General features: G+C 41.5%; 1 protein-coding gene across 1 annotated transcript in view; it reads right to left on the bottom strand.

Annotated features, from left to right (window-relative positions):
• Positions 1–11,343: 11,343 nt before the first annotated feature.
• PIEZO2 (piezo type mechanosensitive ion channel component 2) overlaps positions 11,344–27,394 on the bottom strand; it is a 133,331-nt gene continuing 117,280 nt past the window's right edge. Inside the window, exons 42-49 of the mRNA XM_019649942.1 lie at positions 26,562–26,709; positions 21,804–21,992; positions 21,354–21,446; positions 19,837–20,009; positions 18,336–18,464; positions 17,027–17,106; positions 13,774–13,957; positions 11,344–12,849 (exon numbers count right to left, since the gene is read on the bottom strand). Of these exons, the coding sequence (XP_019505487.1) occupies positions 12,597–12,849; positions 13,774–13,957; positions 17,027–17,106; positions 18,336–18,464; positions 19,837–20,009; positions 21,354–21,446; positions 21,804–21,992; positions 26,562–26,709 (1,249 nt within the window). The 3' untranslated portion in view covers positions 11,344–12,596. The remainder of the gene's footprint in view (positions 12,850–13,773; positions 13,958–17,026; positions 17,107–18,335; positions 18,465–19,836; positions 20,010–21,353; positions 21,447–21,803; positions 21,993–26,561; positions 26,710–27,394) is intronic.

The following is a 27,394-nucleotide window of genomic DNA, read 5'->3' as shown; positions in this document are numbered from 1 at the left end:
GGGTGGGGCAGAGGCCATGCCTTGGGGCTCAAGGATGAGGCCACTGGTGGCTTCCCTCACAAAGAAGGAGGGCCTTCAGAAGGAGGCGGTAGTCATGGGCAAAGGACAACCTTAGTTTGTGACACACTAACTTTGAGAAGCTCAGGGGACCCCAGGGCAGAGACATCCAGAAGGAGCTGGTGTGACAGTAGGTCAGGATAGGAGCTTGTGACCCAATGAGATGGGGCGGGGGGAGAGCAAATGGAAGAGGACTGAGGACTTCGAGGAAGTTCATTAACTGGTATCAGAAAACTGGAGACCCTTCATGTTCATTTCACAGCCTTCTGGTGCCTAAGAGAGCGCTGGGCCCAGGGAGGCCACAGGCTGATTTGACCCAAATCCACATGAGTTTCCTCTTTAAATCATTGAATAGAATTTGCTATAGAATAGAATTCATCAGATTGGTGACCCAGGCTCAGGTTAATTACCTAGGAAGATAAAAACAAAGATTTCGAATCCAAGCAAAACATAGGCTCAAGGCAAAAGTAAGAATCGAGACTACAACTTAAGGCTCTCAGCACCTTTGCACTTGATGTTTTCTCAGCCTGGCATAATCTGCCTTTTGCATTCCTTGCTCCCTAAATACCTTCAGAAATTTGTTAAAACATCCTTCCTAACTTTATTTTTTTACCACCTGACTTTCGTACATTTTACTTATTTTTTTTCCCTGTCTCCCTGACTAGACTGTCAGCTTATGAGAATGGACACCTCTGTCGACTTCACCCAGTGTGTGCCCTGTCTCTAAAACAGGCTTGGCAAACAGTAGGGGCTCAGTGACTGTACACTGAGTGAGTGAACAATGAGGGTGGAGTGGGGATACCTGGCTGTCATCCAGCACTGTCCCAGATGGAGAATGAATGGGTCAGGATGACCTGCTAAAGATCTTGTTCTTTGGGAAATGTCTTACTATTGAAAAGATGCAAAATTAAGTCCTGGGAAAGCAGCTGCTCTGGTTTGGGGACAGTCCTAAATATAATAAACTGCTAGGGGTGTGCGGGTCCAAGGTTCTCAGGTGTTTTTCATACTCCAGGTATTTCCTCCATCTCCCTAAGAAAGGGCACATTTGATTTGCAGGCAAATCGCTGGTGGGACCCCATTACTCACTCTGACGCTCCCGGACCTGCAAAGGCAACAAGAGGGGAAAAGGGAGAACAATAGCAAAGTACCAAGTGGGAGCAGGAGAGGTTCAGGTAGAGTCTTTAAACCCCAGGAGGAAAATAACACGGGCACACACCTACATTCATCCCCCAAGATAAGGCTTCAGGGAAGAAAATACCTACAACTCAATGAAGTCACATCTACAACCTAAGAAAGAATTCTTCTCCTCTGTCTCCCATTGCTCTGAATATCCATGAACACTGCACACTGCAAGAGTTAAGTGTCTTGCAGTGACCAGTCTCTTGCTGGACTGGGAACTCCGAGAGCACAGAGAGACTCTGTTGGGTCTCAGCATACAGGACCTATCACAATAGCTGCCATCATGAACCTTTCTGGTGGCTTATCTTCAAAGATAGTCATCAATCCCTTTTCTCCTTATACAAACATGAAACACCCGCCCCCCTCTCCCCTGGGCTTACACACACAGAAGATGCATGCAAAATGTATACATACATATATGTATGTATGTGTTTGTATACAGTTGAAAGATCGCTGTAGTATGGACCCTGGTATTCGCCATACAATCAGTAAATGGGACACTCCCAGCAGCCCAAAAGCCACTGGTGTCCCTCCTGACAACAAGCCTTCTCTCCAGGGTGACTGGTACCCTGACATTTATGACAATCTTGTCCTGCTAGGCCTCATCGTTTAACTCCCGGGTGGGTACCTCGCAGCTGAGGCATTGAGTTTGCCTGTTTTACTGCATTCAGATGGATTATAATGCATGTGCTGTTTGTGGACTGGCTGCCTGGTCAACTCACCATACTCCTGGGAGAGGCTGGGGCTCATGCATTCCCATGGCTATTTAGTATTGTGTGCATGGGCTACGTTCATCCATTCTCCTGATAGACACACTAGGCCTATTCCAGCTCAGGCTCTGGGAGCACAGGTCCCTGGCTGTGCCACACGTTTCTCTGGCCACTGGCATTTATACCTAGGAGCAGAACTCCTGAATCAAAGGGTGCTCTGACCTTCCTGGGTAAAGCCACCGTCTTTTCTAAAATGGGACACTTCTGTGTGCCAGGCCCTGTGCTGAGCTGGAAGGTGGGTGGGGGCAGCATTAATCAAAGCATTTTTCAAAGAAATCTAAGCCCCAGACTGGAGTGGGCTGTGGGGGAAGGGCAGGTTGCTTAGAGAGGGATGAGGGGGGAGGCCTGGCTGAGTTTGCAGAGGGTGGTCAGAGATGCCCCTCTAGTTAGGAAGAGCTGCTCAGAGTGAACGCTGCTCAGGAGGTGTTAACTGTGTGAAACACTCCAGGCAGGAGGAAGAGTGTGTGCAGAGGTGTGAGAAGGTGTACCAGTCAATCTGGCTACCAGATCAAATTACCACAGAGGGGGCAGCTTAAACAACAGAAATTTGTTTTCTCACAGTTCTGGAGGCTGGACATCAGCGAGCACTGGTGTCCCTTCCTCTCCTTGTAAGGGCACTAGCCCTACTGGATCAGGGTCCCACTCCTATGACCTCATTTCCCCCTCCAGCACCTTCTCACAGGCCCCATCTCCAAGTACAGCCACACTGGGGGTTAGGGCTTCAACATCTGAATTGGAAGAGGCAAACATTCAGTCTCTAACAGGAGGTGAGGGGCGCTTGAGAAACTGGAGCCTGCATGGGGAGAGAGGTCAGGCAGTGTCTGGGTCATCTGTTGTGTAAGAACCACGCTGAAATTTAGTGCTCTAACACAACAATATTCATTTATTTACTCAATGTTTCAGAGTTTGGGCAGAGCCCAGGGGACCGCTCCTCTCTGCCCCATGTGACATCAGCTGAGGCCTTGCTCACAATGGCTGACACTAGGAGCTCAGCTGGGGTGGCAGCCAGGGGCCTTGGCCCACCTTCACATGACTGCGTAGGTTTCTTCCTCACAGCATGGTGGCTGGTTTAGAAGAACAAGAAAGCAAAAATTGCCAGTGTTTTAAGGTTAAGCCTGAACATGGCAGGAATATCATTCCTGCCATTGTAGAGATGACAGAGCCCAGGTAGAGCTGTTTGTCTTTTTTGGTAATGAAAATGATATGTATGTAAGGTGTACAACACGATGTTTTTGCACACATAGTGAAATGATTACTACAGCCAAGCTAATTACCATATCCATCCACTGACACAGTTACCCTTTGTGTGTGTGTGTGTGTGTGTGTGTGTGTGTGTGTGTGTGTGTGGTGCAAGCACCTGAAATCTGGTCTCAGCAAATTTTCCTTATACACTACAGAGTTGTTAACTAGAGTCACCATGGTGTACGTTAGATCTCTAGACTTATTCATCCTACATAACTGCAACTTTGTACCCTTGACCAACATCTCCCCATTTCCCTCACCTCCCAGCTCCTGGTGACCACACAGACCTCATCTTCTCTCAACCAGGCGTGGCAATAAACACAGTCACCTTTTATGTTTGGCACCATCTCCTGGGCTATACGGGGTGTGACAATTAATTCATGAACATGTTGCAACAATGTTGCTTACCTTTTTTTTAATATCAGAGGGATTATTCATTATGGATTTGTACCAACTAGACAATTAGTTAACCAACTTTACTATGTGCAAGTTCTGAAAAGGCTGCATGAAAAAGTTAGATGACCTGAACTTTTCACCAACAATTCATGGCTCTTGCATCACGACAATGCACCAGCTCACACAGCACTGTCTGTGAGGGAGTTTTTAGCTAGTAAATAAATAACTGTATTGGAACACCCTCCCTAATCACCTGATCTGGCCCCCAATGACTTCTTTCTTTACCTGGAGATAAAGAAAATATTGAAAGGAAGACATTTTGATGACATTCAGGACATCGAGGGTAATATGACAACATCTCTGATGGCCATTCTAGAAAAAGAGTTCCAAACTTACTTTGAAGGGTGGACTAGGTGCTGGCGTCGGTGCATAGCTTCCCAAGGAGCGTACTTCGAAGGTGACCATAGTGATATTCAGCAATGAGGTATGTGACACTGATTCTAGGATGAGTTCGCAAACTTAATTGTCCGACCTCGTATATTTCCTTGCTCTTGAAGCATAAGGTAGTTAAGACATGTGGTGAAAGCGCCCAAAGGATGTGAAAGTCAGGACAAGCTTTCCCAAATGCTACTGTCTGTGGTTTGTTCCTTTGTGGCCAGTGCACGCAGGTTCCATGACTAAATTTGCAGTGGAGGATATGCATTTTTCTGGAGTGAGGTCCATGGCTTCGATCAGATTCTCTACCAGGAGATAGCCTCAGACCCACAGGGTAAGGGCTCAGCCCCACATGACTGCTCGCCCTGTTCAGACGGCAATCCCAATTCTAAGTGGTCACCTGTGCTACTGATTGACTGGCTGTACATCATAGGTTCTCATGTCCCGCCTCCTTGGGTTTGATTAATTTGCTAGAGCAGCTCACAGGACTCAGGAAACTAGATTACTGGATGACCAGCTTATTATAAAGGATATTAAAGGATACAAATCAACAGCCAGATGAAGAGATACATGGGGCAAACTTCCGAATGTAGGAGCTTCTGTCCCTGTGGAGTTTGGCGGGGGGCGGGGGAGGGGGGATTAGCCTGGTGGTACATGGAAGTCTTCTGGTTCTCCAACATGGAAGCTCCTTGAACCCTCTTCTTTTTTGTTTCTTGGAGGCTTCATTAGATAGGAATTTTTGATTAACTCATTGGCCACTGGACAGATTGATTCCACCTCCAGCCGCACTCCCCTCCCTGGAAATCAGGGGATGGGACGGAAAGTTCTAACCCTGTATTCATAACCGGGTTTCCTGGCAACAAGACTTCATCCTTAGGTGCTTTTCAAAAGCCACCACATTAACACAAACCCAGTGGGGATGGAAAAGGACTTATTATGACTAACAAGAAACTCATTTCACTTTTGTAGCTCTGAAGTGATTTCAGGAACTGAGGAGAAGAGACCAAATATAAAAAAATATGTTCCCATTGCTCAAATCACTCAGGAAATTCCAAAGGTGCTGTGAGCCAAGAAGCCCTGATGAAGACCAAACATACATGAGAAATATATTTTGGTCACCCTAAAAATCTAACATCCTCAAGTTATAACACTCTTATGTCAATTTATACCAGCTTAACTTCAAAAACATATCAAAACTCTGCTCATTCATAGCTCTGACCCCACCCAGTTATTGATGTTACCAAGTTACATCTTTATGCATTGTGTGTCCCAAAACATAGGCTAATAATTGTTTTCTTACACATTAGTCTCTTAAGTCAAGCAGAAGACACAAAGTAGAGCTACAGACCAATGTTACAATAGTACCAGCTTTTATAACCACCCATGCATTTACTTTGAGCAGAGATCTTTATTTCTTCATAAGGCTTTGAGTATACTGCCCAGTGTCCTTTCATTCTAACCTGAAGAATGCCCTTCATGCAGGGCAGGTCTAGTGGTAAAGAACCCTATCAGCTATGGTTCATCTGGGAATATCTAAATGTCTCCCTCATTTTTAAAGGACAGTTTTGCCAGCTACAGGATTCTTAGTTGGCAGCTCTTTGCCTTCAATGTTTTGAATACATCAACCCACTGCCCTCTGGTCTCTATGTTTCTGATGAGAAACCTGCTCATGAACTTACTGGCAAAAATAGGATGAAAGATACCTCCTCTCGGTTTTGTAGATGTTACTGGTGTACTTTATCAAGTCCTATGTAGCGGAACATTTTCCTATAATATCATGATATAAGTTAAGTTATAGCATTGTTTTGAGATGAATCAGAGTTTAAGAAAAAGGTATTGAATGTTTTAAATATAGACACTATAAGTTCTTTAAAAGACAAAAGTTACGACAGATTTTCAAATTATAAATGAAAAGGTCACTGAAGCGTCCTACAAATTTTAATTTCTAATAAGTGAAATATCAGACTTTAGTATCCCACATAAAGAAATAGCTCTTTGAGATTCGCCCCCTCCCTCTTTTTTTTCTCAGAGTAAAGGCTCTTGACACCAGAAAGTGAGAAAACCACCGTGGCTTATGCCCAGCCCTGATTGTTCTACCTTGCTCCAACCTCATAAGGCACTATTGTGATGGAATTACAAAACATCTTATATAAGGTCCTGGCTGGCCTGAGGTTTTAGTCCTTGTAGCCCAGGAAGCTGATTTGTGGTGACCTGTTGGAGTTGGACCAGCTAGCTTAGTTTTCTCCTTTTTTTTCTGATTAGTTCATTTTGTCTTTATCTTTACACACTTTCTCATTTTCTTTTTTCTTTATAACTTTCCATTTTCTGATTTTTGTTTGTCCTCTTTTCTCAGGTTTCTTTCCTTTTCTTTCTCTCAACTTTTTTTCTCCTTTTCTCAGTTTTCTTTATTTTGTATTTTCCTTGTTCTTTTTCTCTTTTTTTTTGTCTTTAAAAGTTTGTTTAGTTAGTATAGTTAGCATGTTAGTGCATTTAGTATATTTAGCATTGTTTACTATTACTTTTTAGCATCGTTAGTAAGCATAGTTAGCATTGTTAGTTCTAGCTAACATTCTTGGCATTGTTAATACTGCGTGTCAGCATAGTTAGCATTGATGGTTAGTGTTATCTGTTGGTGTAGTTAGCAGGTCACCATGTCACATGACCTTGCTGCCATGTCTACTGACGAGGAGCCGATATTGGCCACTACAAGCTCCTGAACACCATTGGCCGGGAAGCTTTGCCAAGGTGAGGTTGGCCCGGCAGATTCTGACTGGGATAGAGTTGGTTGTGAAAGTCATACACCAGGAGAGCTCGTGCAGACATTTAGAAGTTCACTGCAGGAGGGTTTGAACCATCCAAGTATTATGAAGTTATTTGAGGTGATTGAAACCAAGAAAAAAAATGTTCCTCATTATGGAGCATGTTCATGGAATGGACTTGCACGGTTTTCTGAAACAGCACGGCTGCCTGACTGAGAACGAGGCCCGAGTCAATTTCTGGCAGCTGGTATCTGCTGTACAATACTGTCACCAGAGGGGCATTGTCCACAGGGACCTGAAGCCAGGGAACGTGCTTCTGAATTCAGAAGTGAACAGAAAACTTATAGGCTTTGGTCTTAATGAAGAACTCATCGGCCAGAAGCTGAGCATGGTCTGTGGCAACCTCTCTTCTGCCGCCTCAGAGCACTTCCTGGGCCCAAACTATGAGAGCCCCGGTATAGACGTGTGGAACCTGGGAGTGCTGCTCTATAGGATGGTCACTGGGGCCCTGCCTTCGTAGGGAGAGGCTTCTTTAAGCTCCAGCAATGGGTACTGAGAGAGCGCTTCCATGTGCCCTCTTACATGTCTTATGAGTGCCTAATGATCTTAAAGAGTTTAATGACCATCAACCCCGGGGACAGAGCAATGCTAAAAAATGTAATGAAGGACCGATGGCTAAACTTGGGCCAGGAGGAGGAACTCAGGCCTTACACTGAGAGTCCCTGTGACAACACGGACCCCTGGGTGAACAAGAGGATGATGACAATGTGGTTTGAGTGGGACCATATTCAGGATTCAATGACACGCAGGGGTTATGACAGACCGATGGCCGCATTCCTGATTACCAAAAACTCAAGGTAAAGGGCCGCACCATCAAAGTTTGGCCCTTCTGTTGCTCGGACTTAAATAGCCCCAGGCCTTCCCCAATCCTCAAGGTTAAGCCTTCAGGCCAGAATGCCAAAGAGCTTGCCACTTCTCCAGTCAGCCTGCAGTTGAGTAATGCCACTCCCACACCTAACCCAGAATCGAGCACCAGCATTTCCTAACCCAGCCCAGAATCGAGGACGAGCACTCTTCAACCCATCCCAGAGTTGAGGACCAGCACTCCCCAACCGAGCCCGGACTCAAGGACTGCCACCCCCAGCCCAGCCCCCCAGCGTGGCCCTTGTGGGTCCCCCTCTACCTACAGCACCAAAAGCAGGAGCAGTGGTAGTGGACCCCCAGAGGAGACAAACATGTAAACTCCCTCCATGCTGGACTTCCTGATCGTGTGACCCCAGCCTCTTTCTTGGGCCACAGCCAGGGCTGTCAGGGCATGGCTAGGAGGTTCTCAACCCTTATTGTAAGCCACCTCTGCTGTTAGCCATCCACCAAGAAGCAACATCACAAATGGAACCACGTAAAGCCAATGTAATGTTTAAATTATGGATGGCCAAGGCAGGGCCACAATTAAATACTCTAGGAAGGTCAAGCCTCTCTCCCTGCATATTAAATATTGAACTCGAAAATGCTTAGCTCCAGGGAGGCCGGCCACATGGTGCGGGAGATCAGCCAGAGTTTGGACAGGAACAGCTGCAGCTGGGAGTAGTGCAAGAAGTTCATGCTGTGTGTGAAGGACTGTGTCCTGAGGACGATGGAGGTGTGCAAACTGCCTCAGCGTTCTCTGCACAGGACTCAAATCAAAATGTTATCCGGCATGTCTGTGGACTTCAAAAACATTTTATTACAAAAAATTGCTCTCACTACAAACAACGCATTCTCTGAGAAGCAATCATGTGTGCACACTGACCACACCAAGGCACTTTCATGCCAAATAATTTATTAATTGAAGTAGTTAATGCAATTTAAGTCTGATATCTCCTATTGTGAAAATAACTGCATTCTTTCCTGTTGACTATTGTGTTGAAATACTGTGTTTAGAGTGATTGGAGCAAGAAAAGGCAGTAGCAGCCTTGTTTTGGATGCTTCTTACATCACTCCCCATTGCTTCCCCATCCCCCAAGAGTCCCCTGGAGAGAACTAGGCCAGTAAGAGCTAGCCCCACAGAATCTGTGATAACAACAAGATATGTCGGGGCACCCCCTATGCACAAGGAAAAAAAGAGAGAAAGTGTGTAGTCTGGCAGAGTTCAGATCAGGAGACACAATGACAACATTGACCCCTGGACACTCTGGGAGGGGGCTGTGCCCATTCTTACTTGTGAGTAAGGACAGGGGTTGGGGGCATGGGCTGAAGGGTCTGGGAGTGCTGGGCCTGAGGACACTTAGGATTAACTGACTAATGCTACCTCCCAGGACCAGGCTACCTGGAGGAGATGCTTCTGGGAATAGAGATGGAGCAGAACAACTGCTATTGGGAAGAGGGGCTCATATAAAGGGGGCGGGAGAACAAAGCAGTGGCTCAGAAAGGAAGGGCTCATTTGTGACACTTCAGAACCAGAGGAGGGGGCTCCAGTGGCCTGGAGCTAGAGGAGCTGTCCCCCTACTCCAAGAAAAATTAGAAAAACTAATGTCAAACACAAAGGAGTCACAGAAAATAATTGCACTTTAATCCAATATCAAATTCTTATCAGTAAAAAAGAATAAGGAGCAGGATCAGATCCTTAGAGATGATAAAAGTTTGTAAGAAAGATATGCTAACAAATGGGTGAAAACTATAATCAATATTTCAAAATGAATTATAATAAATTAAGAAAATAATGTAAGACAGTAAAGAACAATAGAAATCAGAATTTGAAAACTAGTGAAAAAGGAAACTAATTATTCAGAAAGGATGACTAAATTAGAAGGACAATAAGACAGCTTAGGCAGGGAATGGAGTCACCTTACAGACAGGTAGTTGACCAGGGCCATGGGAAAGAGGAGGGTTATTGTCACTCAGTGGGTATGGTAGGAATTGTTGGTGCTCAGGGGTCCCTGGATACTTGGTGGTACTCCAGGCCAGACTAACTGATACAGAGGTAAATGTTTCACCTGAGGAGGACTGGTACCCAGGACACCAGAGTCCTAGGGTTGAGAGTCTGGCTCTGTCAGATGAGCAGCATGCTTGGTGAGAGTGAGGGGGTGTTATAGATGGATGATGAGTGTCATACATGGCCTTCAAACCAGCTGCAGCAGCTGTGGGGAGCTCCTTTATCTTACTCTTTTCTTGTAAGGGAAATATGATCTTACACTCTTACTATAAGGAGCCAACGGGTCTGAGTAGCCCAAGTGCAGACTTGGTACATACTGGATCTCCCAGACCCCCTCTGCGTGCACACATGCCCATCTGTGCTCAAGGGTCATATTGTGCCTTCAGAGGCCATAAGCTCCAGCCAGCCTCAGGGAATGCCTCCTCAAAGATGAAGCCTCACTCAGGGGATGGCTGTGGCAATGACTTGCTGATGCCTTTGCTCAGTAAATGGAGGGCTACCCTAGCTCCCACACTCCCTGCAGGGCTGGGTAAAACTCAGTTGCAGCTGCATGGCTGGCAAATCTTGTCCCTCTGCCTAATCCTGCCTTCCTTGCTGATCAGTGTAACTCCCAGAACCATCCCCCAGATGTCCTTAGGTGACGGTCCATCTTAGAGGCTATCTCCAGAGAACCCAGTCTAAACTGACAATCCACTTTCATAAGGGTCATTTAACTGGGTCAACGCAAGAGCTAATTTGAGGCCTAGAATGTGGCTATTGACAGCCTATCATCCCTTCATGCTGTCAGATAACAGAAGTTTGACGAGGGGAGGTGACCTGCTGGCCTGGGCTCCCAGCCCGACGGTGGCCAAGCCAGGACTAGAAACCAGGCCTCCTCATTCTCTATTCCAGCTTCACTCGAGCATGTGCCACCCTGGAAGGTGTTCTCTTCTACATTTTCTATGTTAATCTTCTATATTTTCCCTCCTTACACACTGAGAGGCTTTTTCCTTGAAGCTTAGAAATTGCTTTCTTCAGGAATGTTAAAATTCTGGTATAGTTGACTTTTACACTTTTTTCTCAGGAGCATTTCCCTACTTTCCTCATTACTAAATGCGTTATAATTTGTTCTCAGGAAATTACCTGTTGATATTTTTAAAAGAAAGAATTCAGAACCAGAAATATGTATAATGATTCTTCCTGTTGTCGGGAAATCAGAATGTGGGCCAAAGAGTTCTTTAAATGGTGACATGTTATTGTTACAGTGAACAAAGAAGTTTATTGCAGTGGGCTGGAAGTACGCTGACTTTCACAGTTGAACAAATACACACTGATTCTCTAGAAGATACTGAACATAATTTGAACTCTGCTAATTTTTTAAAGCTTCATATTCACTGTACTAGTCTCCTCTTTGGAATTACATTTGTTAGCAGTTGTTTCCTGTTTATATTATTCACGTACAGCACTTGTATGATAAAAAATAAATAAAACTAACAAGAAGTGGATTCTTAGTTGACTTTTTCAAACTCTTTGTATACAACATTGAAAACAATCACTTTTCCTATTTCATGCAGAAAGGCAGAAAGAAGAACATTCTTAAAATGACTTTGCAAGATGCACTTTATTTTAAGTCAGTCCTGAACCCAAGCTACATAAGATCATTTTTTTGACATATTCTAGTCCATTCAATGATTCTTCTCAGAAACTGTACTTTAATATGGAATGACAACTACATTTCAGTCATAAATTTCCATGCTACATTGTTATTTAGTGAAGAGGTTGTATTACCAATAATAATTTAAGAAAAGGCCATTTTTTATTTCCCCAAGCTCAATATACATATTTCTTTCATAATTATGAACTTAAAAAACCCGTCTCAGATGTAAAAATGTGAATTATTATATGTAAACTCTTTGATATACCTGAAAAACAGGAAGGAAAATGTCACATACTGGAAAAACCATTGCCTTAAATCATCGAAAAGGGAAAAAGCATGTGAGGAATGAGGAAGACAGAAGAGTGCTCATGACCTCAGTTAATAAAGAGTTACAAAGTCCAAGTATTCTACATCTGCTGGGTGGCACATTTTATCTTTCTACCTCATGTCTGTGTTTTACCAGGAGCAGTAACTCTGAAGCTAAACAGCCACCACCATTGAAGTGAGTCACTAGCTGGGCCTCAACAAAGCCAGTGTCCACATATTTGTTTTGCTGCTTTTTTTTTCCTGAGAAGTCACTGGTGTTTAATTATTAGTCTTCAGTTAAGATAAGGCAGTAAGAGTGTCACTAATGTTATCTTTTTGCTTAGAATGTGGCTTATCCATCCACTGGCATCTTCGTGGGTCATTGGCTCTCTTTCTCTTCCTCCTAGAAATATGTTTAGGAATTTTCAGCCTCCTATTGCTGTTGCATATTTGGGGTGTGCTGAAGCCCACCTATTCTCCTCGCAGCAGCTTCCCCATTGGCGACAGAATGCTGTGTATGCAGTATAGCATCTCTTCAGGAAGGGCACAGTCCCCACACAGGAAAACATGGTGTCTTTTCTTCTTAATTATTCTTCTCTTCTTTTTCTCTGAGGGGGGAGACCCATAAATGATTCCTTCACATAGTCCATTAGAATGCAAAATACTGTTGATTAAAATATAATCCAAGCAGCCCTGATTTCAGAGAAATTGAATTACAAATTCAACAGCGCCTTAACTTGCAAAGTAGCTTTGACTGCAAAAGGAAGTCAACTCCCTTTGGCCACCTGTCAGAAGAGAAATCATTTCCATTGAACTAGAAATGCTTTAGCTCTTATGAGAATATTGTGCTTTTTTTTTTTGAAAATTCAAATGTTAACTTGATTTGCAGACTGTGTCTTACAGTATCAATTTGTTTTTTCTCTAGTCCATTTGATCATGGTTTCTGGTGAACGGTACAGGAATATTAATTTGGCATAGAGATCTTCCTCTAGTTCTAGTTCTCCTGTCTCTCGAACTAAAAAAATATCTGTGCACAACTTCAAAATTCGATCCACATTTGGAAGCTCTTCAAACATGATGGAGTGAGAAATTCCACTGAAGAATTCACGGACAAACTTCCCAATCACGAGGACAACTGAAGCATATAATCCCATGATACTGAAAAAAAAAAAGTTAAGTAGAAACTGCATCTAGCAGTTAAATATGGCTAATAGAACATGTCTAAAAGAAGAAAAATAATAAATTATTTATTCTAAATCCATAGAAAATATGATAAACTTAAATTTGTTTCCCTTTGGTGAAAACATTTACTTTTATTTTCTGATTAAAAAAGTAATTCATGTTCTTTCCTTAAAAAATGAAGCATTATAGAACTGTAAGACCTGAAAAATAAAAGTCCTTTGAAATCTCACATTTTGGAAATTACCAATGTTAAGAGTTTCATGTATGAATTTCAGGTGGTTTTACCGCATATATTGCATGCATAAACCACATAATATATTTGATAGAAATTCAATTGTACTATATGCACTTTGCACTTTAACAACATTGTCTTTATTAGAGATTTATATTCATAATAAAACTTTTGATAGACAATGATTTCTTAAGAGGCTCATTCTGGAAAATGAGAGCCCTCTACTTGTGTTTGTAGGGGAGGTGTGTGTCCTTGGGTTTAAGCATAATAACATGACTAAAGGGTAACATCAGGCTTGTCCAAAACTGTGATTTCTATTTGATCCTATATCTGCTAAGGTCCTAAGAAAATCTAAGCAGAAAAGAGATAACCCTATGCAATTTCTAAGTTTAAACAATGAATTGCATCAAACTATGCCATACTGGAAGGTGTAGCTAAAAAGCTGGGAATATAGCTTCTAGTCCTGTCATTAACAGCAAGGCATTTTGGCATTTTGATGTCTTTGGGACTTTGGTTCCTCATTTTTTTAAGATGAAGAGCTAGGGATCTGTGAATTTTAATATTTCAGCTATAAAATTTGAGAATTAAAAAAAAAGCCTTCCCATCTTCAACTTTACCTGATACAGAAGTAGACTCTTGTAACTGTTAATTATTAAATGAGTCCTTACCCATAGCCAGCCAGGAAGCCCAGACTGGGGGGACTAACTTTGTCATTGAAGACCACCAGCTCCAAGGCCTGGGCATGCTGATTGTATAGTCTATCTCCAATCAGGTTGAGAACCCACCACTCACTGTTAGATTTAGTTGTATTGTCTCTGGACAAAATGATGGTGATATTCATGAAATTATTTTCTGGAAGAGAAAAAAAAGAAATCAAGTTAGCATGAGAATTTTAGGATTTAATGCATACCAACAGTCCTTACATGGCAAAATCTGGTTACTATCCACAGCATACAATTCCAGGATGTCATATGGGCACGTTAACAATGCAGGTAGAAAAAGAGGAGAGGGCCCTAGTTGTGTATGAGGTTTTTCTTTTTCACTATAGGAGTCAGTCACTGTTGCTACATGTGCCTGGCAGCCAAATCACAGGCAGGGAGTGGAAGACCCATCACTTGAGCATCTTTGCTGATAATTTCAAACAATTAGAGATTTGTAAACCACAATCACTGACTTTTGATTGAATTGCCTGATTCATTCATATTACCAGCATTTATCAAGTATTTTCCAAGAGGAAGGCAGTCTGTTAGGTACTAAGGAGTTAAAAGTTGCACACAGCATGGCTCTTTATCTCAATGGGAAAAGGCCATGTATACCAACACAATTTATGGGCATATGACAACCACCATAGGATGCATTGACAAGGTCTGTTAGCTTGGAGAGACCACTTCTGGTTGGTACGATCCATGAGGGCTTCCCAGAGGAGATGACTTCTGAGCCAAGTTTTGCTGAGTGAGAACTTCAATAGGTGGAGATGGAAGAAGGATTAATGGTATGAGCTCTGCAAAGTTCTGAAAACCCATAATGAATGGTCAGTGATTGCACAGGGTGAATGTAAAAGAATAGTAAAAGGGCAAACAAAAACTTAGAGTTACAGGGCCAGCTGAGTGGTGCATTGGTTAAGAGTTGGCTTGGTACGCCCTGGTTCGGATCCCACATGTGGGCCAGTGACACTGTGCCCTCTATAGCTAAGATGGTGAGCAACAGCTCGACCTGGAGCTAGGCTGCTGTGAGTCGCTGGCGATGGTAGAGGCTGCAGTGAAGTTGCAGTGGGATGCCATAAGCTACCATGAGCGGCCGGCAGCCAGCTGAGCTGCCAAGAACCGCGGTGAGGGCCATTCAGTGGCCGGCGACTTATCTGCCTCACCTGGGAAGAGCACAATGATAATACCAACATGGGCCAGTGAAGCGACATCCTCCACAACTAGATTGAAAAACAAAAAAGGACAGCACCTTGTCTGTTCCCCTTCCTGGATTCCCCAATGCTGTTCCCCTCCCCCAATTCCCCAATAAAATCTTAAAAAAAAAAAAAAGCTTAGAGTTACAAAGAATAGGCATTTTTAAGAAAAGGCCACCCCTGCCAATAATAATAGAGCCTCCACTGAGAATCATGGTGGCAGACTATAAACACTGTGAGGATAGGGGTTGTGTCTGCATTATTGCATGCTAAATTCCTAGATCATAGGAATCTAGGACAATATCTGGCAATCAACATCTGTTTGTTGGATAGATGGATGGATGAATGGATGAATGAATGGATGGATGGATGGATGGGTGGATGGAAGGATGGATGGATGGATGAAGAAGAGTGAGGAATGGTAGGAGACTGGTAAAGATCAAGTCCTTACCCAGGAAGAATGTGAATCACTCAGAACATTCAGGAACAGGAATAACAACAACCTTCATTCTAAAGTCTAGAGACAGTTCTGAGGGGGAAAATCTGGCCCTGGGCCAAGGTGGGCCCAGAGAAGCCCCAGTATGGATCTAGTTCATCTACACACTTCTAGTATAACCTCAGCTGAGTATTTCACACCTGAACCTCAGTTTCCTCCCCTGTAAACTGGTGATAACCACCAACCTATGGTAAATATACTTTGAGGTGAAGATTAGAGACAACTCAGTGAAGCTCATCAGATAAGCAGTTAGGTTATTATAGGCAGGATCTGAGAGCATGAAGGCCATGTGATCTGGAAAACATGACTTTACAGGCTGGACCTCAAATCACAAGCAGACAAGTCAGTGTGGGGAGAGGGAAAGAACCCATAAAAAGAGGAGGGGAATAAATGATGCTGCAGGAATGAAGGCAGGGAGGGGATGGGGCCTGGGGCACAGGGAAAGGCTGACCTTGGAAGGGAGAGAGAACACGTCTTTCTTTGAGGCTGAAGAGAAAGAAGAAGGGAACTAAGAAAATATAAGACGTTTTGCCAAACAGCAGAAGGAAGTTGAAAGAATGGTCCCTGTCAAGCTGGGACCTGCTCTGGAAGGCAGCACCAGGAAGAGCCTGCTGAGGGACAGAATCCTTTCAGGGGAACAACTGATTATTGAACAATCTGTACTCTCAGACTAAACATTTCTAGAATTAGTCTGGATTGAAAGGGAAATACCAAAGTTCTAAATGCATCTTGCAATTACCTTGCAAGACGTACTTCTGTACTGTTGAAGAAGAAAAGCAAGCAGGTGTGGGGTCCGGCTAGCACTTGCCCTCTGGGCCCTCTATCCTGCTTCTATTTATGGCAATCTCCATGGGATTCTAACTGATTACTTACATCTCTGTCTTTCCAGTTAAACATTAGCCAAGCAGAGCCTGGTGACAGTGACGATGGCAAATGAATGAACATGACTGGATACTGCATTGTCCTTCTACCTTGACTAGATGTATACAGCTCCTTTGGTTCAGATAATTGATAAAGTCGAACAATGGTTAATTATTAAAAGAATCCCAAAACATCAATTAACTTCCATCACTGTTGTATTGGGAAAACAGAGTCCATTGAACACTACTATTGATACTTAATCACCCATGGTCAGAATCTAGAACATTTCTTGCTATCTTTTCATTGTTCTTGTTGTGGGGCCTTCTTCATATTTAACCCTGAATGAGGCAGTTCTCTGCCATATATATGGTTCCTAATAGAAACATGTAAACTGACTAATTAGTAACATAAGCCACTAAATGTGGGTTTAAGTCAATCAGGTTCTATATCAATGAAAAAAAAAGAAAAAAGAAAAACATGGCTCCTGGGTGAGTGAATAATTCCTCCAGCTGGTGAACAAAGCCAGGAGCCTTGGGCTTCTTGTAAGCCGTCACATGGGGAAAGAAAACTGGAAAGTAGCTTGATGATGGCTAAAAATGAAAACTGTAGAAGTTAAGTCAAAGAAGGATTAAACAAAAGTTCTGAAATGATTCCTTCCCATTCTTACCAGATAAAAGTTGCTTTATAGGTTTGGAGTTAGAATCACTAGGTGCTTTCACATAATATGGGTAGATCCTTTCTATAGTCCTGTGCATTAAGGAAAAAAAAAAGAGGTAATTAAGTTTTAGTTTTTTTACCCATGTAAAATTAATTATTTATGTTGCTATTTTGACCTTGTATGAAACAAACAATGGTGAGAGTCTTTGTAAGTCATTACAATCAATGTGTGGTCATCATAATATATGGGTTTCCATTATAATCAAAATTCTCTGAAGCTGAAAAAATTAAATAGGTTCTATCCAACTACTCATGTAATCACTATACACAAGGTAGTTAATGGATTCAAATCTGATACAGAGATTTTTCCAAGTCTGTGACTGTGTCTGAAGCAGGAGGATGTCTTTCTTGCTAGCAGCCTATCATTCATATCAATAACTGTGAGAGCTCTTCTAATTTTAATTTTTAGAATTTCAAAAATAACTATAATCAAGTGGACTACATGAATTGATCTAGTGACAAGAGTGAGGTGTGAAGAGAGACCTGGTGACCTGGACCTTATCCTACCTCTGCAGGGATGAGCTGGGTGACTTGAATAGGTCATTCCATTGATTTAGACTTGGTTTTGCATCTGGGAAATGATGGGGGAGGATTTGATCACCTTCAAGGGTCTTTCAACTTTAATGGTTAATAAAAGATATTTTAGTCGGGGAATATGTCTGAGGGCTGCATTATGGTGGTTCTTATATTCAATGCATAAAAATGGAGGACAGAACCAGGCAATGGCTGGTGGACATCCGAAATACTTCATTTATCAGTTTTATACCAACAGTGCTTTTATTTCTTGCTAGTTTTTATATTAGAATCTAAACATCACTATTTGGATGTGTTTTAAATGGAGTACTTATATGGCAGGATAATATAGTAAGATATATTTTTTCCCTCAAATTTGTGTTTACCCCTTGTTTTCCCCTCACCCCCCACTCATTAGCCAGCCATTCAATGACCCTGGGGAAGGAATAATAGTATAAAAGGGATCTTGCATGGTCTTTCCCTGGCTTTTGGTGATTATGATAATATAACAGAAAGGCTTGCTACTCAGAGATGAGAGCGACTCCCTGGCTATGTAGACAGAGAGTGAGAGGGAAGAGAATAGAGTTGCTTTAATCTAGTAAAATGTGGCCTCCAAATGGAAATTCACTTGAGTTATCAGAGAATGAAGAAAGTTGCATTTCTTGCACATGGCGATTTGTAGATAGAAATTTTGTATCAGATACATAGACCTATTAAAGTTACATTAACAGGAACAATATACTTACACTGGCGTTTTTGAACTTTCTGTGTTGTTGCCAGCTATCATTTTAGCTATATTCTCTCGTGTAATATTGTTCAGAGGAAAAGAAAGTTTATCTGTTGCTATTTCTGCTTTTGCACCCAGACTCATGTTTCTGTGAAGAAAAAACAAACAACTCAATGTCAATGATTATTCAAAAGTCTGGAAGAGAAATTAAAAACTCATTTGACTCTTAATTTTGTTAATCTCACCAAGGTTTCATTGGGTCCAAAATTGCCAACCCCAACCCTTTCTGTCCATCTCACCTTTATGTCTAGCTTCTTAGACAACCAAGATAGTAAAACCCAGGAGGCCACAAAACCTTTAAAACTGATGGAAGGTGAGGAGGCAGAGTCTGCTGACCAAAAGAGAAACCATCCTGATGCTCTGATATGAATTTCCAAAATACTCTTTATATTAATCCAGTGAAGTTGGTCTCCATGGTGACTAATAAAACCCACATTTTGAAAAGAATGTTCAATCAGAAGTTGATTTTTAATATTGTTGCTATTTTTGGTAGCTCTCCAAACAAAAGGCTAGGAAGTAAAATTTTGGCAGTACAGAATTCCAAGTGAGAAATTTGGGACATTTAAAAGGAGAAAATAATATTAAAGGAGTTCTTTAAATTCTGAACTGCCCTTTTTGAAATATTTACTATTTCTTTGTGAATTCAGCTTAGAGACTATGAGGCTTTCTTCTGTACCTATCATGATTCTTTCTTAATTTCATACAAGAAGCTGGAATTGTGGACCCAAATGAACTTAAAGCTTGAATGACAAATAAGTTTGTATCGAGTCCTGAGTCACAAGGCTGTGATGAACAAAACTAAACTAATCAACTGGTATATTATGGTATGTTGAGGCCCCAGAACTGCTTTCCTAACATGTCAGGTTTTTGGATCTAAGAACTTTTTCTAAGACATGCTCTCTCTAAACAAGTGAAGTAGCAGCTGCGTGCTGGCCACTGGCTCAGGTTAGGTGAAATTTCCCCTTGCTCTCCCCTTCTGGGTCTGCCAAGCTGCTCTCACACCTCATGCTTGCAGAAAATATCTGCTAGGGCTCCCCCAGTGTTGGAGAGATGCAGGTGAGACGCTGGGGTTCCAGAGGCTGCACTTCCTTTATTAAGACCAAATTCCAATCTTTCAAGGAAATCTTACAATACACCCAGACTCTGTTTCATTTTGAGTCATCACCTTCTTTCTTTTCTCTCCACCTCTCACTCTTGTTCACATAACTCATTACAAGCCTCTCTTTAAAACTGAAATTAGTAGAAAAAAATGAAAAGTAAGAAGACCTTAGTTTTATTGATGATTACCAGGCAAACCATAATTTAATAAACAAAAATGTTAGCTGTAGCATCAAATGCATGTCCCCAATATGTAATGTAAACTATGAGCCACATTAATTTTTCTATACTATGCCCCCCACCCCCATCCTGAAATTAGATTGGGGAAAGGGGGAAATTATGCATGGAAATACAGTAACTACCTCTGAATACTCCATGAAAAAACAACAGAGAAGCTACTATTTGGGTCCATGAGTTCGTTTATCATTTTCTGCTTACTGGGAGGGCTGATGGTCCATAAAGAATTTGAGTTTCCTTCCAGTTCTGCTACTGTTATGTCTTCTTTTTCATAATTTTCCAGAAATTGCATAGCACCCTGTATGCACACAAATACACAAGCATGAATAGATCATATACATAATGATGTATAAAGAAAGTTATTACTTTTCCTTTTAACTGACTGTATAGAGAGGATTTTTTCCTATGAAAGAAAAATTTCTATAACAAATTATCTTGGAGTTCCATTGCACTGGCTTTGTTCCCCTACCCACAGGTATGGGCAGCTCGTAGTTACATCAGCAAAACCTAGTAGTGATGTTGCCTCACTAGTAGAGCTATGGAATCATTCCAATTAAACAGTAAGAAAAATCAGATGATTTAAATCAGTGTCTTTTCTTCTTCCCATTAAGAGGAAAGTTTATCAACTATTGGGAATTGCCCCTCTCATGGGAGAGTCAAATTTAATCCACCCAGGACGCCCTGGCCCTTTCCTTATAGCTGCTCATCCCTCATGATAAGTTTGGACAGTGGACATTATAGGTTGATAATTATACAAAAGAGAAAAGCCTCTATTTGCCTAATCACTTTCTTTAAATAAAAAGCATTATTTTGTAAAGCAAATTTTAATTATGAAAAAAATCATGTTATCATATTATTAAAAGTTGAAATGTAGAGAAAAGAATAACATTAGGCACAAGTCTGCCACCAGCACATTATTGCTGTTTTATGCAGTAGGGTATGCACACTTTATTTTTTTATCATTAAAGAAAGCCTATATTCTTTTTGATTTTTGGCTTATCTTGAGAAGTTTTCATGCCATGTATAGTCTTTGTAATGATGATTTTCTTTATTACAAAAGAAGTTGCTTGAAAAATATTCAGGCAACATAGTATATAAGTACAATACAATGTGGAAGCTGCCTTCTCCTACTATGACCACCCTAGGGAAGCCAGTGCTAATCAAATTCACTTCATACATCTGCCATGCTTTATTCAATCAGTTCTACATGTTGAACCCTCAAGTTGCTTCCAGTTTTTACTAATACAGAAAATGTTCTCAGAAGTAGGTGCTGACACAGGGCTTTTCCCATATTTTGATTACTTCTGTAAGACAGATTCCCAGAGTAGCTCCATCAGTCAGAGGTCAATGTCTACCACAGTTTAAAAATTAAGAAAAAAATTTTTTAGAGGATTGAGATCGGTTGAGCTTACATTAAAATGTTCTGAATTAAAACTGTTTATTAACCTTTACATTCAGTAGTATTGACAAGCTGTCTTAGATTATCAAAGTGGTCAGTGGCCAGGACTCTGTTGTGTACAACTTAATCTCTGAAAACCCTTCCCCCCACCACAGGCCATAGCACAGCAGTGACTAATAGACAGCTAGTCAGCTCAACTAGATAAAAATTATTCATAGAGATTTATTATATGCATTTACTTACAGTGTCCCTAGAAAAAGCTCCTGTAAATTTCTTAAACTTTAAGTGGTCCATAACTTTCAGCTGGCTTTGCTGGGCACTCATTGTAAAAATAGGCTGGAAAAACAAGATACACAGTATTGTCAATATTCCAGAGCTCTTTCTGCATCCTGGGTTAAAGGGAAACTATTTACATAGTATGTCACCCACTGAGAACCCAGTGGCAACTGGCCTCAGAGATCCCTTTTTTGAAGTGATTATTCCTGTGCTCAAAACCAGAACAGAACTATTTTTTCACTGTCTTCTGCACTTTATTTCAAACACCACATATTTGCTGAACAGTCAAAATTCAGATAGGAAATATGGATTGGTGAAACCTAATAAATCTCTTGTAGGTAGTTATCAGGAAAGAGTACTGTGCTAGGTAAGGTACTGACCGGTAGGTGAGACCTGGAGGAAATTCATAGAGATTACCTGGTAACCTCCCAGGGTAATTGTGACCGAGACATCCAGAGGTTGGTTGATCACCCCAGCGACAGATTTGATCAAAGACATGAAGAGAAGAGGAAACCAGACAATACAAATGAGCACAACGATGATCATGCCTCCCATGCCATACTTCACCACTTTCTTCTTCTTCTGTCCCCGGGGTTGAGGGTATCTCTGCAACAGAAAAGTTCACACAAGGCTCAGGCCACTGTCCCCACAGAAACAGGTGGGGAGGATGAGTTCTCTTTCCATGAGGTTGGGACTTGATTTAGTCCTGTTTCTGCTCTGGTTGCTCTGAAGTAGGGAGAGCAACCTTGTCTCAGTCTGGGAATGAAGTTAGGTAGTGATGTGAAGCTGTAATAAGCTCCCCACAGGTCCCCGTCATGGTACCACGAGGGATCAACAGGACCTGAGTGACTTTCTCCTTAAAATTGTTGTGTGGGTTTTGCTGGTGATGAACCTAAGGTCCAACAGATCAAATATGAGCACTCGGCTGAATAGAGCCTCTGGTTTTATGGGATCATGTGGGAGAAAGACATTTTACTTTAAATTCTTGAATATTCAAAATCTGTGACTTTCAACTCAGCCATCCTCACTTATTGGTAGTTGGGACAATATTTTTTACTTCATTTATCACACATGTTGTCAAAACAACGTTGGTTCAAGTCCTGCAATAAGGTCTGCAGGATCAGATCAGCCCTCTCTCTACTGCCATCATGATGCCACACGGGCCCTCGCTGGTGCCGTGCTGAAGAAGGTGGGGTTGGGGTTGGTGGTCGGTGTGTATGTCATACAAGCGACATGCTTTTCACAAGAGTAGTACACTTGGTAGGGCTGGAATCACTTCTATTTGTGTTACTAAGGATCCACTAAGCACTGTCTTACAGGCTATGGGCAAGGTGGAAGGAGCCAGCTGTGCTGTCTGGTATTAAAACTGCCCCAGCTCTGTATGCATATTCCTTGCTTAAATGTTACTTCTCAGTGACCTGTTTTTCTTCCAGGGTGACCCTGGAAGTTAGGCTACATAAGTAATGTGGCCATTGTCCGAACTCCTCAACCTGGCTGAGAGATTTATCCTGGGGCTCACACTATCTCAGGACAATGTACTCATTTCAGTAGGTTAAGGTAAGGACAAATCATCCACATTTTACCTGTAGGCATTGAGCTCTAGGTTACAAACTAAGAGAGAGGTCTGGAAGTTAGCAGATGACTTTAAAAAACACTGCTACAAGGGCTCTACAAGCTTTGACACTCAGTAGTTGCTGTCGCTGGCCTTGGAAAGCGGACATGGGGGCAGATCAGAGCCAGTATGGAGAGCATTATTCACTCAGTGCACAGAAGACAATGCTTCTGAATGACTCTGCTGTGAAGTTGCGTGATCATAGATTAAGGACTGTATTTTGATCTCTTTTCACTAGAATTTGATATTGTTGCTTAAAATTTTCAAGTTTGAAAGAAAAACTAGAATATTTGAAAGTTTAAAGTATTATATTCTTACACATACACACACACACACACACACACACACACACACAGAGATTTGCTTTTTCAGTATTTTCACTTTGAGGCAAGTTTAGACAATGGGCTACTCAACCCACTCCAACAACACTCTAGTACAGCAGTCCTCAACCTGTGGGTCGCGACCCCCTTGGGGGTTGAACAACTCTTTCACAGGGGTCGCCTAAGACCATCGGAAAACAAAAAGATATTTACATTACGATTCATAACAGTAGCAAAATTACAGTTATACAGTAGCAACAAAAATAATTTTATGGTTGGGGGTCACCACAACATGAAGAACTGTATTAAGGGGTCGCGGCATTAGGAAGGTTGAGAACCGCTGCTCTAGTAGTTTATAATGAAGGGTTTTGTGAGTTACAGGAGATTTAGCTATTCTCTGCCAATAACAGTTTGGGTCTCTTCTGCCTGAAGTGAGACCATGTGGTTCTTCTTCTGAAGGCCAGTGTCTTTCAGGCTCACTTCAAAAGCTCCCAGAACACCCTTTCCATTCTCCCCTTCCTCCTGCTCACCCCTCCATGCATTTCCCAGGGCAGAAGAGGGCCAAGACTTTTGACCTCTCTCTAATTATGAGGCTATCTTTCCCTTGACTTTCAAAGTGAAGTCACTTTCCTGTCCTATGCTGCTCCATCACCCCTTTCCTAGGCAAGTCAACTCTCAACCAGTTTGTAGTTCCCCTCATGCTACATTTCCAAACAGCTTCCTAAACTGTTTTAGGAACTGGCTTCATAGAAATCATTGTAAAAAATGATTAGGAATGAGTGGCCTGCATTGTATGTGTTCATGCTAACATTTTGCCTTTCAGGAAATTGTTCTTTCTTCACACATTGCGTTCATAAAACCCTAGGAACATATTACATTCAGTTTGGAATAATCCCAAGAAAAGTTACTTTTAAAAGGTTACTCTTCCGCTTCATACTAGACAAGTGATTGTGACTTTCAGTTTCTGATGGGACAGAGTAGACACTAGCACTAGATTCATTCAGACTACCTAATACCTCCCACATACCTAAATTTCTCAGGATATTTTACCATATGTGATTTAAATAGCCATAGGCTTAGCATAAGATAGAAGTATATATTTAGTACAGGTAATGCATTAAAATGAGGCTTTTTCTTTCTTAAAATAAGATGGGTAAGTGTCAGTCTTTTGTTGGGCACAAATGCCTCGTGTTCTAGGCCAGAACGACCCTGTCTTTCATAAGGAGGATGGCAATGGGTGTGACTGCCTCACTACAGTATTAAAGAGGTTGACACCTGTTGGCTCAAAGGCAGTAAAAAGCATATATGAGCTGATAAACAGAGAAGCCAAAGCTGTTCACATGAAGGGTGGCCTTGTATCTATGTGAGACAGTTATGTGAGTTCTGATTCAGAAACCTCCCTCTTAAGAGCCACCCCTCCTATTCATCCAGAGGAAGCAATATCTCACAGTTTACTTGGGTAGGCTCTGAGTCTTGGAATGCCATCATTCTTGCTCTCAAGAGATGAAATCATCTTTTTCATGGAGTAGACAGGCTATTGGGCATGAGTTTGTTCACTGACCGTCTCTCTTTCTCCAACTTTATGTAGGACGGCTGGTCCTCTTTGCCACTTCCAACTTGTTCATCCATGACTCTGAGTCTACACTTTCCAGGCCCCCATTTGGACCTTTCTCCTTTGGATCGATGTTAAGAAATTTTACTTTTCCTTTTTCTACTAGTCCTTTCCTTACCGTCTGAGAGAGGTTCAGATCCTCCTCATTCTGAAGTGATCCTCTTGACTTGCCTCTCTCTTGAATTGACTCCCTCTCTTGCCTTTCTCTTGCCTATGCTAGGTCTCTCCAAAATGGCAGTGATAGGAGTGATCCCAGGCCAGAATCTGCAGTAGCGCCCAGCCCAAAGTACAGATCCACAGTATTGTGAGCGGATAAAGTGGTTGTTAAAAAAAATTTAAATTTTGATGTAGTTTTTTTAGCAGCAACAGAGAACTGATATACCTGTTGCATGAATGGCTCCAGGACCTGGAGTAGACCTAGTACTTCCTAGCACAGAGGTTTCATGTTGTAAATTCTCCTCTGTGTGACTTTTTGTGTACGTGGGCATGTCTCAGGGGCCAACTCCTGAGGCAACCAATCTGCAATGGGGTAGTTTTGATTGTTAGAAAGCTCTTTATGTTTAGAACTTTTGCCTATTTGTCTTAATATTGTTTTCTTGAGTTTCACAAATTAATTTGAAATTTTAATCTATATTTCAATATTTCAAATAGTTAAAAACAGCTAGTATTTTTGCCTCCCCTCGTTTTTTTCTACTTTAGGCTGGACAATTCTTGGTTCTTCCTACTTTTCCTTATATACCAAGATTTCCAGACCCTTTGTCATCCTGATTTCTACCCTCAATGTCCCTTTGGTAGATTGGCTCTCATATTCTGTCACTATATCAACTCTTTTAATCCTTAAAAATCGGGACAAGCTAATGCGATTTTAAGTACACTGCCAGCCCCATCTCCTTCACTCCCACAAACCCCATGAACAAAGAGGCCACAGTGCAATGGGCTTACAACTACAAAGCTAAAAAACCTCAGAAAAAACTACAGAACACAAGAGAAATTATGTGGACTAGATGGGACTTTTCCAAAGAAGGTATTATCTAGATGAAAAAAAAAAAAGACATTTCACACCACCTCGTCTAATTTTGCTTGGGTATTTCTAGTACTATTATTCAACAGGCTCCTGTTTCATATATTAAATTTTTGAAAAAATCCAATAAACAATAGTAATTCTATCCATATTTAATGTCAATATTCAACCTAGCAGTACAAGCAAATATTTGCGCTTCAATTTCCTTTGCACGAAGTGGTTACATTGTCTGTCCTTCATCAAAGGGTGCATCAGGGAGTGAGCCCAAGCCCACTTTTTTCCACTGTACCACATTCTCCCTGCTCCTGAATGAGTCATTTAAGAATGATTGGGTCATACAGCAATATATCATTTCTTCTTTTAAAAATAAATACAATATACAGTTCCCCAAAGAAGAACACATCTGGGTGCTATTGCTCACTAAGGCAGTAGTGAGTTCAAAATTCTCAACTCTAGTGGGGTGGAAATCAATGGGACATTTATAGGTCCTACTAGTTTTTTCCCTGGCTCCATTTATTTGGTCACAAAATTTGCAGAAGTTCACATTAATCTTATAACCAGCCTATATCTAAGAGAAACAAACAGGGATAAGGTATTTTTATTGGCTTACTTTTTCTGACTCCCGCCAACACTTCAGGATGAATATGTGAGCATAGATGTCTTCTACACAGATCCAGCTGGAGAGGCTCAAGGTTGTATCTGTCCACACCCAGTCCATCACCGCCCTCAGCTCAGTCAAAAATGGAACAAGGCGGAACCTGGCAGGAATCACATCTTGTTAGAGAGACAGTTGTGGGATGCCCCCCAATACCCAGCCAACCCTTGAGGCTCATGTACTTCCTTATTGTTTCAGCCCTTATAACTTAGGAAAAATTCTCAAGGTGACCCTTACAGTAAAATTCAACTTGGAATACAACTGCTTTTCATTATAAGTCTAATACATGGATTGGTATTTTCTATTTTTCCAGTCTTTTTTTTTTTCTGATAGATGGTCTTAACAAACTGGGATTCCCTTTTTAAATAAGTGTGAAGGTGTCTTCTTCAATTTGTTTTATAAAGCCTTATAGTTTGCATTGTACAAATCTTTCATTTCTTTGGTTAAATTTATTTCTAAGTGTTTTATTGTTTTTGATGCTATTGTAAATGGGAAAGTTTTATTTCTCAGATGTTTCATTGTTAGCTTATAGAAACACAGCTGATTTCTGTATGTTGATTTTATATTCTGAAACTTTACTGAACTTGTTGATTAGTTTCAATAAATTTGGGTGAGTTTTTAGGATTTTCTATATATAAGATCATATCATCTGCAAATAAACACAATTTAACTTTTATTTTATTTTATTTTTTTTATTTTTTATTTTTTTCCTGAACAAAATTTTATTGGATGAATGTACTAAATTATTGGGGTGATAATGTCACAAGTAAATGTCTAACAACTATGCC

The sequence above is a fragment of the Hipposideros armiger genome, unplaced genomic scaffold (genome assembly GCF_001890085.2).
Source record: "Hipposideros armiger isolate ML-2016 unplaced genomic scaffold, ASM189008v1 scaffold_136, whole genome shotgun sequence".
Classification (NCBI taxonomy): domain Eukaryota; kingdom Metazoa; phylum Chordata; class Mammalia; order Chiroptera; family Hipposideridae; genus Hipposideros; species Hipposideros armiger.
Note: the sequence above shows the minus strand (reverse complement) of the source record. Positions and strands in the feature narration are given on the sequence as shown.